The sequence below is a fragment of the Silene latifolia genome, chromosome 11 (genome assembly GCF_048544455.1).
Source record: "Silene latifolia isolate original U9 population chromosome 11, ASM4854445v1, whole genome shotgun sequence".
NCBI classification, from domain to species: domain Eukaryota; kingdom Viridiplantae; phylum Streptophyta; class Magnoliopsida; order Caryophyllales; family Caryophyllaceae; genus Silene; species Silene latifolia.
Genome location: NC_133536.1, coordinates 49,597,358 through 49,609,971, shown reverse-complemented (window position 1 = coordinate 49,609,971; position 12,614 = coordinate 49,597,358). Strand labels below are relative to the sequence as shown.

The window sequence follows — 12,614 nt, the reverse complement described above, 5'->3', positions numbered from 1 at the left end:
AGTCTTAAGTTGAGTCTTGGAAATCCAAGACTCAACTTAACTTCGGGTGAGTCTTAACCCCACATTCAAAGGAAATTATCCAATGAATGGATCCCATATTTTTTTTTGTTTTTTTTTTAAGTTTGTAAATAAAGAAGTGAAATGGAAAAGTAGAATTTGAGGTGAATCTAGTGATAATGTATGAAGTCTGAGATGAGTCTGAGTAATAAAAAAATAATAAAAGTTAGTGAAAAGCTGATGTGGCAGAATCTTAAGACTTTGAGGAGTCTATTGCACTAAAATGAGGACAATAGGTCTTGGTATAGACGGGTCGAGCGAACAGACGGGTAAAGACCTCTAATAAAATGGATATGGGGGACAAGGTGAGGCGCCCCCATGTGCTTCCCACTTTATGGCAAATGAGTATTTTGTGAGGGAAAATGGTATCCGTCTATACATATAGACGGATAGTGTCCATCTATAATGAGAATTTGTGAAATGAGGAAGCACATTGTTTTCTAGTACGGAAGTACAGGCATTGATAATTTGATTTCCTAGATGCATCCGGCCAACCTTTGACGATGACAAGGATCAAGGGCCTCTACACTACTTTTTCGAAAATAAATAAGGTTACAATGCAAAATTCCGTCTAAAAGAATATACAAAAAGAAGCAGCAGATTAGTAAGTCACAAATATTTATTTTCTAGAGTCCGACACCAACAAGTGACAGGGCTCAGTTGTTATCTGTATCATTATCCTATTTGTTTCGGTAAAATAGCAAATAAGCTGGCATAACCCTTCACTTCATCTTCATTTATACCCATTATGTGGCCATCATCGAAGTTATACCACCGAATCTCGTCTAGAAGCAACGACACAACAGTTTAGGGTCAGAGACTAAAATGGAAACAGCATAAATATAACGACAACAATCGGCCACCGTCCTGACTCTCGTCGACAATGACAACAGTCACGACCACCACAACGACAATAATAACAATAACAGCTATGCAGTAACAGGTTAGACATTAATAAGTAGCACTAATAATGTGGGATGACAATCAAACAGCAGATTATACAATAGATGCCAACCTCGATGCAGCAAAAATTAGATGTGCATTTCATATCACTTGTTGACAATTGATATCTACACTGAGACCATTCAGTGTGTGAACTGAAATGGAGTCTCATTAAACACGACCACTGAATAGTCCTCAACTTAAAAGACCAACACAACGTTATATACATATATCAAGTAACATTAGCCAAGTGCCCGGGAGGTTACCGAAAAAGGCGGGTACGTATTCATGAGTTAAAAACTACATATATATTGACAACACTAAGGTCACTTCTAGAATAACACAAACTAAACTGCGTAGAAAATACATAACACGACTTTCGAATATAAAGAATCGCAATCAATTTAAGGTGTCATTTTGAGGTTTGTGGAGAGAGAATGTGAGAGAAAAAATAGTATGGTGGGCCCATATGATGAACCTTGAAGAGGTTATTTATTGTTGGGATGAAATTTGTAGGTAAAAAAAATCAAGGACTCGGGTAAAAAAAATTTAAAAATCCAAAAATCAAGGACTCGGGTTACACTTTTTTTTGGATCAAAAATCCGAGTGTAACCCCTCTTTTTTACCTTGAAGAGGTTTATTTAATCTTTGGATCCTCGTAAGTCGTACCAGAGTCCCTTTGCACCGAGCAGGATCCGACAAGGGATCCGTGTCCGAATCCGCGTCCGAGTCGGGTCCGCTGGATCTGGGGGGTGGAGAGGAGAGTCCGAGCATCACAGCTTCATTATTAAGTCAAACGTATCAATCTAAACACAAAATCACTTTCATTTTGATCAATATTAAGCTTAATAACTGTCGGGCCATCAATTTAATCGTGTAAGTATCGGGTTAGATTAACATCGGATCGGGTCTGGGTCGAGTTCGGTCACTGATCATCGGGACATGTCGGGTTACGGGTCGTCGTCGGGTCTAGTCTGATTCCAATATTTTCAAGTTCTGTCGGGTCGGGTTTGCTCGGGTTCTGTCGCGTCAGGCTTGTCAGCTCTAAGTCAAAGCCAAATGAGGACAATAATATTGAGATGGAGATAGTACGAAAGTCATATATATAAAAGAATTGTGTAATAAAAAAGTTTCAGCATAGAAAGAAGTAGACTAACCTTAATGGGAGCAGTGTGAAGACCACTACCCATGCTTCCATAGTGGTTGATTAAAGCATATAGTTCATATAATTCAGGTTCTGAGACATGCTTGCTGACAACATACTTTGTTAAATCAAGATCATGAAGAGGAAAGATGACAAATGTGTCTAGATTGTGCTTGAGAGACCTGCTATACGAAAACTGCTTTAGATGAATGACTAGCACTTCAGGCAGTCTCCACAAATTTAGCTTCTTGCTAGCCTGCCGCCGCTCTTCACCTGCGGGCCACTTCCTGCATATATTCAAAAATTTTAAGAATACAAATGTGCTGTGATGTGAAGAGCAAGTAACATGGAACAATTTTAATTAGTCGAAATATAATCAAATGGGATCCCCAGTCTCAGATTCCTAGTCATGGGATGATAAATTGCTAATGTATTGATCCTCCAGGAAAACCAATCCACAATTTGAAGGAAATGATTCGGAAGAAGATTGTAATTTATTGAGCTTCACAAGGAAGATTACAAGAATAACTTGTTCGTTAAGCTGAACGATTGAGACAGCCACTGAGCTTAATTCCTTGTTTTGACTTGATGAATTTAAACGTAAAAGGAGAAATGGAAAGAGAAAGAACGTCGGAATCTTTCTGCCAAATGTTCCCAAAACCCCCTAATTCTAATCCCAAAGCAGTGGCGTCTCCAGGATTCTAGTAACGGGGGTGCGGATTTCAACGAAAATTTTTTCATTGAAAATATTATTTTATCACTATTACAAATAATAAAATAATAAAATATTTATCTTGGTCATTCATAACATCAAAACATAACAATTTATATTATCTATAGAATAACACTTAAACATATGGTAATAAAGGTTGCTTAAATGAAAATAATTTTTTTTGAGGTTCATATATGAATGCATCTAAATAGCTAAAAGTACTAATTAATATTTAATATAACCCAAGTATGATACGGGGTAATAATGGCATATTGGCATGAATATATGAAATGGGCTAGAAGTAGGAATTAATGCTTGCTTTTTTAGTTGATGAAATGGGCCAACAAATCTCGAAACCCAAAGACCACAAAAAAAAATGCTAGTAGCTGGTTTTGAACCTGAATGGCAAGGGGAAGAAGGTGGGACTCAAACCACTGCACCAACTAAATACTACTGAAACATATACGCTGTTCCTTTTACTTATTTTTGCAGAAACAGGGGGTGCGGGTGCATCCACTGCACCCCCCGTGGATACGCCTATGTCCCAAAGAGGTAGTGCGAGAGAGAAATAATATGAAAAAGACGTAAATCAGGCAAATGAATATTATTACATCAACATTTGGGATATGTAAACTATTAGTCAATAATAGCCAATGAGGAATGTTATTTTTTTTGAGAAAATGTAAGTAGTATCATTAATAGCCCAAGAACCAAAGTACAAATTACATCACCAAGATTGAACTATCCTGCACCATACATCAGTGCAAGATATCATCAATCCATTTCTTAACTCGACTACTATTACATTTAAATTCAACATTACGCAACCTACTAATACTCTCCTTCTTCACAAGCTGTCCAAGTCTTTCTGGACGATGTAAATACCCTTCAATCCCGCAAGTATTACGAGCGGACGGATGCCATACATCTTCGCAAGCTAATATAACTCCCACAATTTTCTTCCCGCACATAGATGATTTGTCTCCACTCAACCCACCACTTGATGCGGTCAACGTGGTAAACCAACCTTACACCGATCACTTACACTTGAATGCATGCCCACTATAGCTACACTCAAAAAAAAAGATCTTCGATGACTCTCTTCCCGCACACCACAAAAATAGCACAAGTTCGGTTGATCACTCCCATAGTATACAACCTATCCTGAGTTAAGAGTCTCCTACGGGCCACTAACCAACACAAAAAACCATGCTTGGGAACAATCCACTTATTGAGTGCCCAAGGATACCAAGAAACCTTTTCCCCATCAGGCTTGAGCCATTTATACCCGTCTTTTATACTATAACAGAACTGTAAGAAGAAAATAGCAATGCTTGAGAGCTGTCCTTAACTTGACAGATCTTCCTCCAAGCCCGGCCTACTACCCAATCTGGCCGATAATCCTTCCATTTCGCCGCTTAATATAAATGGCATGGACCCAACGAACCCACAGGTGATCCTCCTTATTAGCTACCCACCAAACATATTTTCCTATGGCTGCAATGTTCCAACAATGCAAGTCTTTGAAGCCTAACCCACCCTGTTTCACAGGTCTGCATATGTGCTCCCATGAAACAAGAGAAGGGCTTTCCTTCATCTCATTACCATGCCATAAAAACTTCCTACAAATACTTTCAATCCTCTTTATGATTGTCTTAGGCGAATAAAAATTCGTGCCCAATAATTATGAAGAGTTGCTAGAATCGCCTTAATGAGCACGATCCGCTGCGTAGATAGATGACTTCCTAGTGCCCAAGCGTCTCACCCTCTCCACAACCTTATCCACCAAGCATCGGCAATCAAGAACAGAGAAAGTCTCTTTGGTGAGACACACACCCCTAAATACTTAAAAGGTCTTGTGTCCCTTTTCATTCCGCATACATGGATTCAATCTCAAAGAATCGATGACTATCCATGCCATTCGCAATAAAAGCTAGACTTGCTCCTATTCATCTTGATCCGGTAGCTTTAGAGAAATAATCAAAAGCTTGAAAGATCATTTGGATAGATTGTTTGTCCCTTTCGAGAACAAAATTAGATCATCGAAAAAACATAAGTGGGATATTTGTATCCTATTACACAAAGGGTGGTAGTGAAAATGCTCATGTGTTCTTTGTACCACCATTAAAATCCTACTCAAGTACTCTAGACAAAGAGTAAACAGAAGGGGAGAAAGAGGATCTCCTTGTCTAAGGCCTCTCTTTCCCTTAAAGAAGCCAAAAGTTTCACCATTAAGTGACAGAGAAAAAGTTGGGGTAGTCACACACTGCATTAGAAGCTTCTGAAATTTAGAAGGGAATCCCAGAGCCTTTGTCATTGCATCCACAAAACTCCACTCCACGAGTAATCATAAGCTTTTTGCAAGTCAAGCTTCAAAAGGATTCTAGGAGAGCAAGCTTTCCTTTTATGCAGTTTAATTATATCCTGGCAAATTAAGATATTGCCAACTATGTCTCTTCCTTTAACAAATGCACTCTGTGAAGGGCTCACAAGTGTAGGTAATATCCGCTCATTCTATTGCACGAGAACCTTGGATAAACATTTATAAACAGTGTTGCAAACAGTAATAGGCACTGAATTGATGACCTTGTTTGCATCGCAACCTTTGGAATCAAAGTTAATATGGTGGCATTACATTGCTTCAAAGAAATTGTTGCCAGAGTGAAAAACATCCTTAATTGCAAAGATACAAATATCGGCCCTACAATAGTCCAGTTATCCTTAAAGAATTGATCGCTATATCCGTCGGGGCCTGGGGCTTTGTTCCAGGGATATCAAACATGGTCGTTCTTATTTCATCATCGATAATAGGAACGGACTAAACTATCACATTGTTCCGAGTCAAACAACTTCCATCTTGAACTATTTTCGCATCGATCCTTTGCACCTTTGTTGAAGTGCCCGGTAGAGAAGTATAATACTCTTGGAAAGCTCTCAATTTCATCGGGAGGAACATAGAGTATCATTCCCATCCCTTATCCGGTATACTCTATTAGTCGCTTGCTCTTCTCCTTCTAATACAAGCATGAAAAAAGCGAGATTATCATCCCCCATCTTTAACCAAATCACATTTAGCTTTTTGCCTCGGATAACTATCTCAGCCTTAATTAAACCCTCTAATTCTTTGGCACACTCCCTCTCAGAAGTACACAACCCGTAATTCAAAGGGTCATGAATCAACATCTCCTGGAACTCTTTTAAAGCAATCTCTGCAACATTAGTCAAGTTCTCAATGTCTACAAACTGGCACTTATTCAATCGCTTTAAATCATACTTGAGGTTCTTTAACTTCTTCACTACTTGATACATAGCGATTGCTTGAACCCGCCTTTGCCAACCATTTTGAATGATCTTGCCATATTCGGGAGCTAGTGCCCACATGTTGAAATACTTAAAAGGGGCCCTCCGCGGATACCTCCTCCTCAAGTTTTACCACGGCAGACAATGATCAAACATCCCCTCGGGTAAAAAATGCACATAAGCGTGAGGAAACTTGATAATCCAATCATCATTAACAAGCATTCTATCAATTCTGCTATAAATCTTAGTCCCAGACTCATGCTTATTCGTCCAGGTAAAGAAAGCTCCCCTAGCCCCCGGATCGCCCAACTCACGGTCATGGACCACGTGACAATGGCCTCATCTCAAAGACTAGTTATTGGTGCACCACCAATTCTTTCATTCCCAGAAGGACGGTGTTAAAGTCTCCCCAACAATCCAAGGACCATTAACGGTAGAATAATAGTGTCTTAAGCTCCTCCACAAAGGCTCCTCTCCTTTGCTTTATTCAGGCCATAAACAACGAAGAAACGTAACTTCATTTTTCTAACTTTATCGGTTACGGAGAATGAATACACTGCACGATTACATCCAGGATATCCATCTCAAACAACTCAGGATCCCAAATAACCCAAATTCTTCCACCTTTGTGAAGACTAGAATTGGTACAAATTGCCCAATCATCACAGAAGTTGCATCTCACTTTATTCCAATTTTTATTACTAATTTTTGTTTCTAAGAGGCCAAACAATCCCACTTTATTATAATGAAGGAATTTTTTTATTTCTTTTTGTTTATTAGGATTATTTAGACCTCGAATGTTCCACACTCCATAACTACCCATTATCGGAGGGTATTCTCTGGGCCCCCCTTTTTCCACGATGGTGTTCAATCAACCCCAACTGGATTTTCGCAATGAATTGGAGAGGTTCTCCATGAAAGAGATTCCCCCAGAAGTAAAAGATCTACGTCCACCAGACTCATTTCTCAGCAGTTTTGTTAAAAACCTTCTAGGAATAGAGGGTTCAACCACGGGTGTCTTATCCACCAGTACCGGAGTTAACACAACTTCAGGAGTGACCTCCTTCTGTTTCCTCTTCTCCTGAACAGGTGCAGGAACACCAGGCTCCACAACAGGCTTTGGATGCCTTACTACAGGACCCTTAGGTCGCCAGACTTTCTTTGGCACTGGTTTTGTCCCCACCTTCCTGCAATTTTCAGTCAAATGCCCCAAACCTTTGCAAGCTGTACATGATAAGGGGAGCCAATCATACACAACCTGCAGAGTTTGAACCGCATCATTTTCATCCTGGAATTTAATAACTTCTGGGAAATCTTGCCCAATATCTACTTCAATCATGATACGGGCAAATCCAAGAAAGTTTTTATGCAAAGTGGCTTCATCACAGCGGATAAATTTCCCTACCACTTCACACAATTTCTTAAGACACTCCATCCCCCAATACTTCACATCCAATCCATGAATTTTCATCCAGATTGGAATACGCTTCACATCATGTTTAATCAACTTTACCTCTGGTGTCCACTCTTTGATAATAACAGGTTTATTATCAAAGAGCAGATGACCATTTCCCAAAACAAATTGCTGCTGTTCCTTCGTTTTAAACCTAACGAGAAAGATACCGTTTGGTAGAAACGAGATTTTGTCCACACCCTGAGCTTGCCATACCCTCCGAACAAACCCCGTCAAAACAGAGCTTGGGGGTTTTGCACCTAGTACGTAACAAACGACAGCAGTGGACCAAAAAGAGATTTCACCAGCAACATCATCTTTAGTAATTCTTACCATAGGCGTAGCCACCGGAGTAGCCACCGGAGTAACCACATGGTCATCTGCAATTTCCTCCTCAGGATCAGACAGCTCTTCATCCCCTTCGATGATGGAGTGCAAATCAGCTTCCAATTCCTGCGAGGAAAATTGCAACTGTCGTTGTGATTTCCCTTTATTAGAAGAATTCAGACTAAAATCAACTTGTTTTTGTGAATTTTGTGTATTTTTTTGATTAGAATTTGGAGTTTTCGGATGATTTTTGGTTGTTTTCCGTGTTCTAGCCATTGCTTGGAAGAAAAGCAAACAAAAATCTTTAACCGTTTCTTAAGAGGAATTTCAAAAAGATGAGCACTGAAACAATTAAATAATTGAACCCTTTGATCACCTTCATGCCAATTGTATTACCTTCATTGGTCTCCGTGTAAACAAACAAAATCACCAACGAATGAGCATGATTAAGTTTAGCACAAAACTGACAGCAATCAACTTTTTTTCTGATTTCACTCAACAATTTTGACGAGTGCTTAAAAGCCGATAGCCTTCCTGTTCTCGGACATAGCCCATCTCTTTTGACTTCAAATCTGAGTTGAATTATTTTGTTTCTTGAATTAAGTATTGTTAACACTAAAAAGACAACGATAAGAAAAAGTTGGAAATTACGAAGAGATGACTATAAGCAAACTGGAAATTTTCTCCAGAAATTTGAAATTAAGAGGGGTCACAATGTTTTCACGATGCCAACAGTTGATCGAAGAGTAAACTATACAGGCATTGTCTACTAACGTGGTCCGACGCCATTTTTCCATTTTCAAACAAAAGAAAGCTCAGTCTAAAGGTACATGGAATAGGCGTTTGAAACTTCATGATACCTCGCTATAATTCTGGAAAAAATACTACATATAAAATCAGGAAGATTGATGGCAAAAATACCTATGAAATTAGTACCATAGAGCCATAGACACATGTACATCGTTCAACTGATAATACTAATGAGAAAAAATAACAATAAAGACAATTGTAGATGAAATTGGAACATACTTCTCTTCCCGAAGATGAATAAGCTGAAGAAATATTATTCCTTTAACCGGCATGAGAATTTTATATGCAGCAAAATCATCATCATCTTTAATGCTTAACAATGATGTCAAAGGATCTTCCAAAAACCAGTGAATCAAAAACATCAAGCAAAAGAGTGCCAATTTTTCCAAACAAATAATCCTCTTGCCACACATACACAAGTATTCAGCCCCTTAAACTCAAGCTCTTCCGCTTTTCATTAAGAGCATAGCGTCTAGCCATACTAGGATTGTAAAAAGTTTTCATGTGCGCTGAAAGACACTGAATTCCACGAAGATCACCAATCTCTGATAGATGCATCAGAAACAAATCATACTTTTCATACGGTAATTTAATTCCTTTGTTTACAACCTCTTCTAAAAGCAAACATGCATTCTCTATTTTGTTACTTTCAAAAAGACCCTCAATCATAACACAATAGCTATTGACATCTCGATCACATCCTTTCTTATCCATTTCGCTCCAAGTATAGAAGGCTCCATCCAGATCACCCATTGTAAAGAACATCTCAAGTATCATGTTAAAGCTATGTATGCTAGGCGTACAACCTACCTCACACATCTTGCCATAAAGCCTTGCAACTTCATCAGCTTTCTTATTATCACATAGAACTTTAAGGAAGCAATTGTATGTGACTATATCAGGAGGGTAACCCTTCTTTGCCATCTCTTCCAAAAACCTGTAAGCTTCCTCAACCTTTCCAGCCAAGCACATTCCCTCAATCAACTTTTTGTACATGGAAACATCAGGAAGACAACCACTGTGTATCATATCCTCAACAACTTTGAAAGAATCGTCAATTCGATCATTCTTAACAAGAACCAGGATAATTATTGCATATGTGTTTGCTGTGGGAGGACATAATTCAGAACTTCCCGATTTCAAAAATTCAAAAAGTTCAATAGCCTTGCTCACCATCCCGGCCTTACAAAAGGAATCTATTGCAGCATTGTAGATAAAACTATCGGGAGAGAAACCCATGCTAGTCATTCCCTCCAAGATCTCCATTCCCCTCTTTGGGTTTTTAACCCTACACCACCCAAAAAATAATGTGCTAAAGGTAGTTGCATTTGGTGCAAGCTTGCTCCTCATCTTCTTGAACAAAATCTCTGCATCATCAACCAGACCACACTTGCAAAGAGCATCAAGAAGCAAGTTAAATGCATTAATCTCCGGCTGCTTTTTAACCCTAACTCTCTTCTTCTTTCTTGAACATTTCATAATCTCGGTCATATGCTTTTCCGTATATTTTCTCAAAATAGTCAACAATACCTCGATAGGCACCGACTTCCTATTATTTCTTTTCATGTAATCCAACACATCACAAACGACCCTAAATTGCTTAACCCTAAGCTTGGTACTCGACAATATATCAATCATCTCATTGTACACCTTATATTCATGCTGATAATTTTCCTGACGTGCTGCCCACATGAAAAACCTGAATGCTACCTTCTCATCGAATCGCAGCCTATGTAAAATTTTCACAACCAACTCAGTAGTTAACCCAATCTCAGCTTGGTCGAGGGCTTTCTCTATATTTTTATCAAATCCAGAATTTTCAGTAACAATTTTATGAAGCATATCAGCATCAGCATCAGAAATTATTTCTTCTCCAATACCATGTATGCCACAATCATCATCACCACCAAAATCATTCCTTCCATCACAAGAATAATCTCTACTCAATCCAAAATAGTTTGCATAATCTGGGATTATACTCACACGAGAAACAATCATTGGAGAGGTCAAACAAATTGTAGTAGCTCTAGAGAGACCAATGACATATGGGTCGTGGAGACTAATGCCATTAAATAATCGCCCCGACTGCCTCAAAATTAATACACAGGAACTTCTCCACATTTGATTTCCCTAGTATTTTGCTAGACCAAGCCCTGTAAAATGAAATAATAGCAAGGATATCAAAGGGCAGTGGCAGAGCAAAGATTCACAAATAGGGGGTAATTAATTCCAGCGGGGGCAAATGAGTAATGTTATATAAGGTGGACTCTGAAAGTGATAAAAAAAATTTAACTAAAATCTTCTTTGAGATGTCAGGCATGACAACTCAACCACACAAATCAGTACTCTGGTAGCACGTAGTAGAGCACGAGGCTCTTTTTTTTTTATTACCAAAACGAGTGACACTATGGTTCTGATACAAAATGAAAAGTGGGTTGAATTTCAATTTTATTCTCGGTAAGGATGTTAATTACTACTACGGAGTACATTTGAAACATAAGGGACTTCACTTCGCCATTAAATGAACTTAAGGGTAGATAAATAACTTTATTAAGCCTATTTGTAGATAAGAATTGACCGAAATGTAGATAAATCTACCTCCCAACTCTATCCAACATCACCGCCTCCAATTTTCCTTTTTTTTCCCTCCACAATTTTCACAATTATTACTCTCAAATCTCAATACAAACGAAACGAGCTCAGGAAAAAATAAAGATTACTTCCATAAAAATTCTTAAATTCTACTCCCTCTATCCAAATACGTTTCACAAAGAATTGATAACCTCCAAATTAACGCTTTAAAACCTGAGTGAAGCTGAAATTACTGCGATTTTTCCTCAATATTATTCGTCTTGGTCGATTTCATATAAGTAATTAGGCGACGAACCACCAAAGTAATGCTAAATAATCATTCTAAAAGTAGTATACCGAGGAAATCACACACTTTTTTCTCACTAATAATGATGCTTCTATGAAGTAATGGTTACTGCCTCCGTTCGGTTTGATTCCATACGTTTGTTTAATATATGTGAGGTGTATTTTAATGAAACGTATGGAATCAAACCGAACGGAGGAAGTAATTGATAATGTGTTCCCGATTAACAGCAGAAAATGAAATCTTCAATAACATAAATCTTTAGTGCAAATCAGAGACTCATCAAACGTAGTTTTTCTTTCCGAATCTCACAACTTTATGTACATGAATTGAGTAAATTCAACTAGGAAATCAAATCCCCAATAATACATACGGAATAAATAAAATCGAAAAAATTAATTACATAAAAAAAACGATGGTCGAAAATAAGGGTTACCTGTTGGTTATGGTACACTGTCACCGGCGTTCGACAGGTGTTGGGGAGTGCAGGTCGCCGGTGTTGGGTTTAAGAAATTAATTGGTCCCTCAATGAGTTTGGGAAATGGAACCAAGGTCACGTTGTTCTTGAGTTTATGGGACTTGCAATAGTCAAAGGCGCTCTCAAATATGCGTTTAGTCTTCCTTAGTTCGGAGGTATCCGTCTTATGATTAAAACTAGTATTGGTGTCCGGCTTTGCCCGGGCTACCTCTACTAACCATTAATTTTTTTTTTCATTAAATAAAATTACTTAAATTTGCATAACACATAAATTTTATCAATAATATATTTTTCTATGACATATACTAAAATTACGATGAAATAAATTTTGAGACAAATTCATTACTGATATGACTCATATTTGTGCACATTTAGTCCCCTAACTAGCCTCGTTTCCGCTTTCCAGTACTTATTAAGGTCGTTTCTATCTTATGTTCCTTAGTACTAAAAAGTATATTAATATTTAATAAAATATATATTTAAACCATTAATCATCATTTATTAAACAAAAAGTAC

The 12,614-nt window shown here is 38.1% G+C and overlaps 1 protein-coding gene across 9 annotated transcripts; it reads right to left on the bottom strand.

Annotated features, from left to right (window-relative positions):
• Positions 1-561: 561 nt before the first annotated feature.
• On the bottom strand, positions 562-12,206 carry LOC141611620 (pentatricopeptide repeat-containing protein At1g73400, mitochondrial-like). 9 transcript variants are annotated; one of them, XM_074430196.1, is made up of 6 exons: positions 12,057-12,206; positions 8,965-10,898; positions 8,332-8,507; positions 7,942-8,061; positions 2,157-2,430; positions 562-842 (listed from the first exon to the last, which is right to left on the bottom strand). In XM_074430196.1, the coding sequence occupies exon 2, from the start codon at positions 10,864-10,866 to the stop codon at positions 9,169-9,171; it is 1,698 nt and encodes a 565-aa protein (XP_074286297.1). In that variant the 5' UTR covers positions 10,867-10,898; positions 12,057-12,206; the 3' UTR covers positions 562-842; positions 2,157-2,430; positions 7,942-8,061; positions 8,332-8,507; positions 8,965-9,168. The 9 variants fall into 9 exon arrangements, with proteins under 9 accessions (XP_074286297.1, XP_074286306.1, XP_074286302.1 ...); XM_074430205.1 differs by lacking the exons at positions 7,942-8,061; positions 8,332-8,507 and adding an exon at positions 1,626-1,778 and having other exon boundaries at positions 2,157-2,250; positions 2,326-2,430; XM_074430201.1 differs by lacking the exon at positions 7,942-8,061.
• Positions 12,207-12,614: the final 408 nt, after the last annotated feature.

Excerpts from the sequence above, each read along its gene's own strand:
- LOC141611620 (XM_074430196.1), bottom strand. The coding sequence starts at position 10,866 with ATGTGGAGAAGTTCCTGTGTATTAATTTTGAGGCAGTCGGGGCGATTA.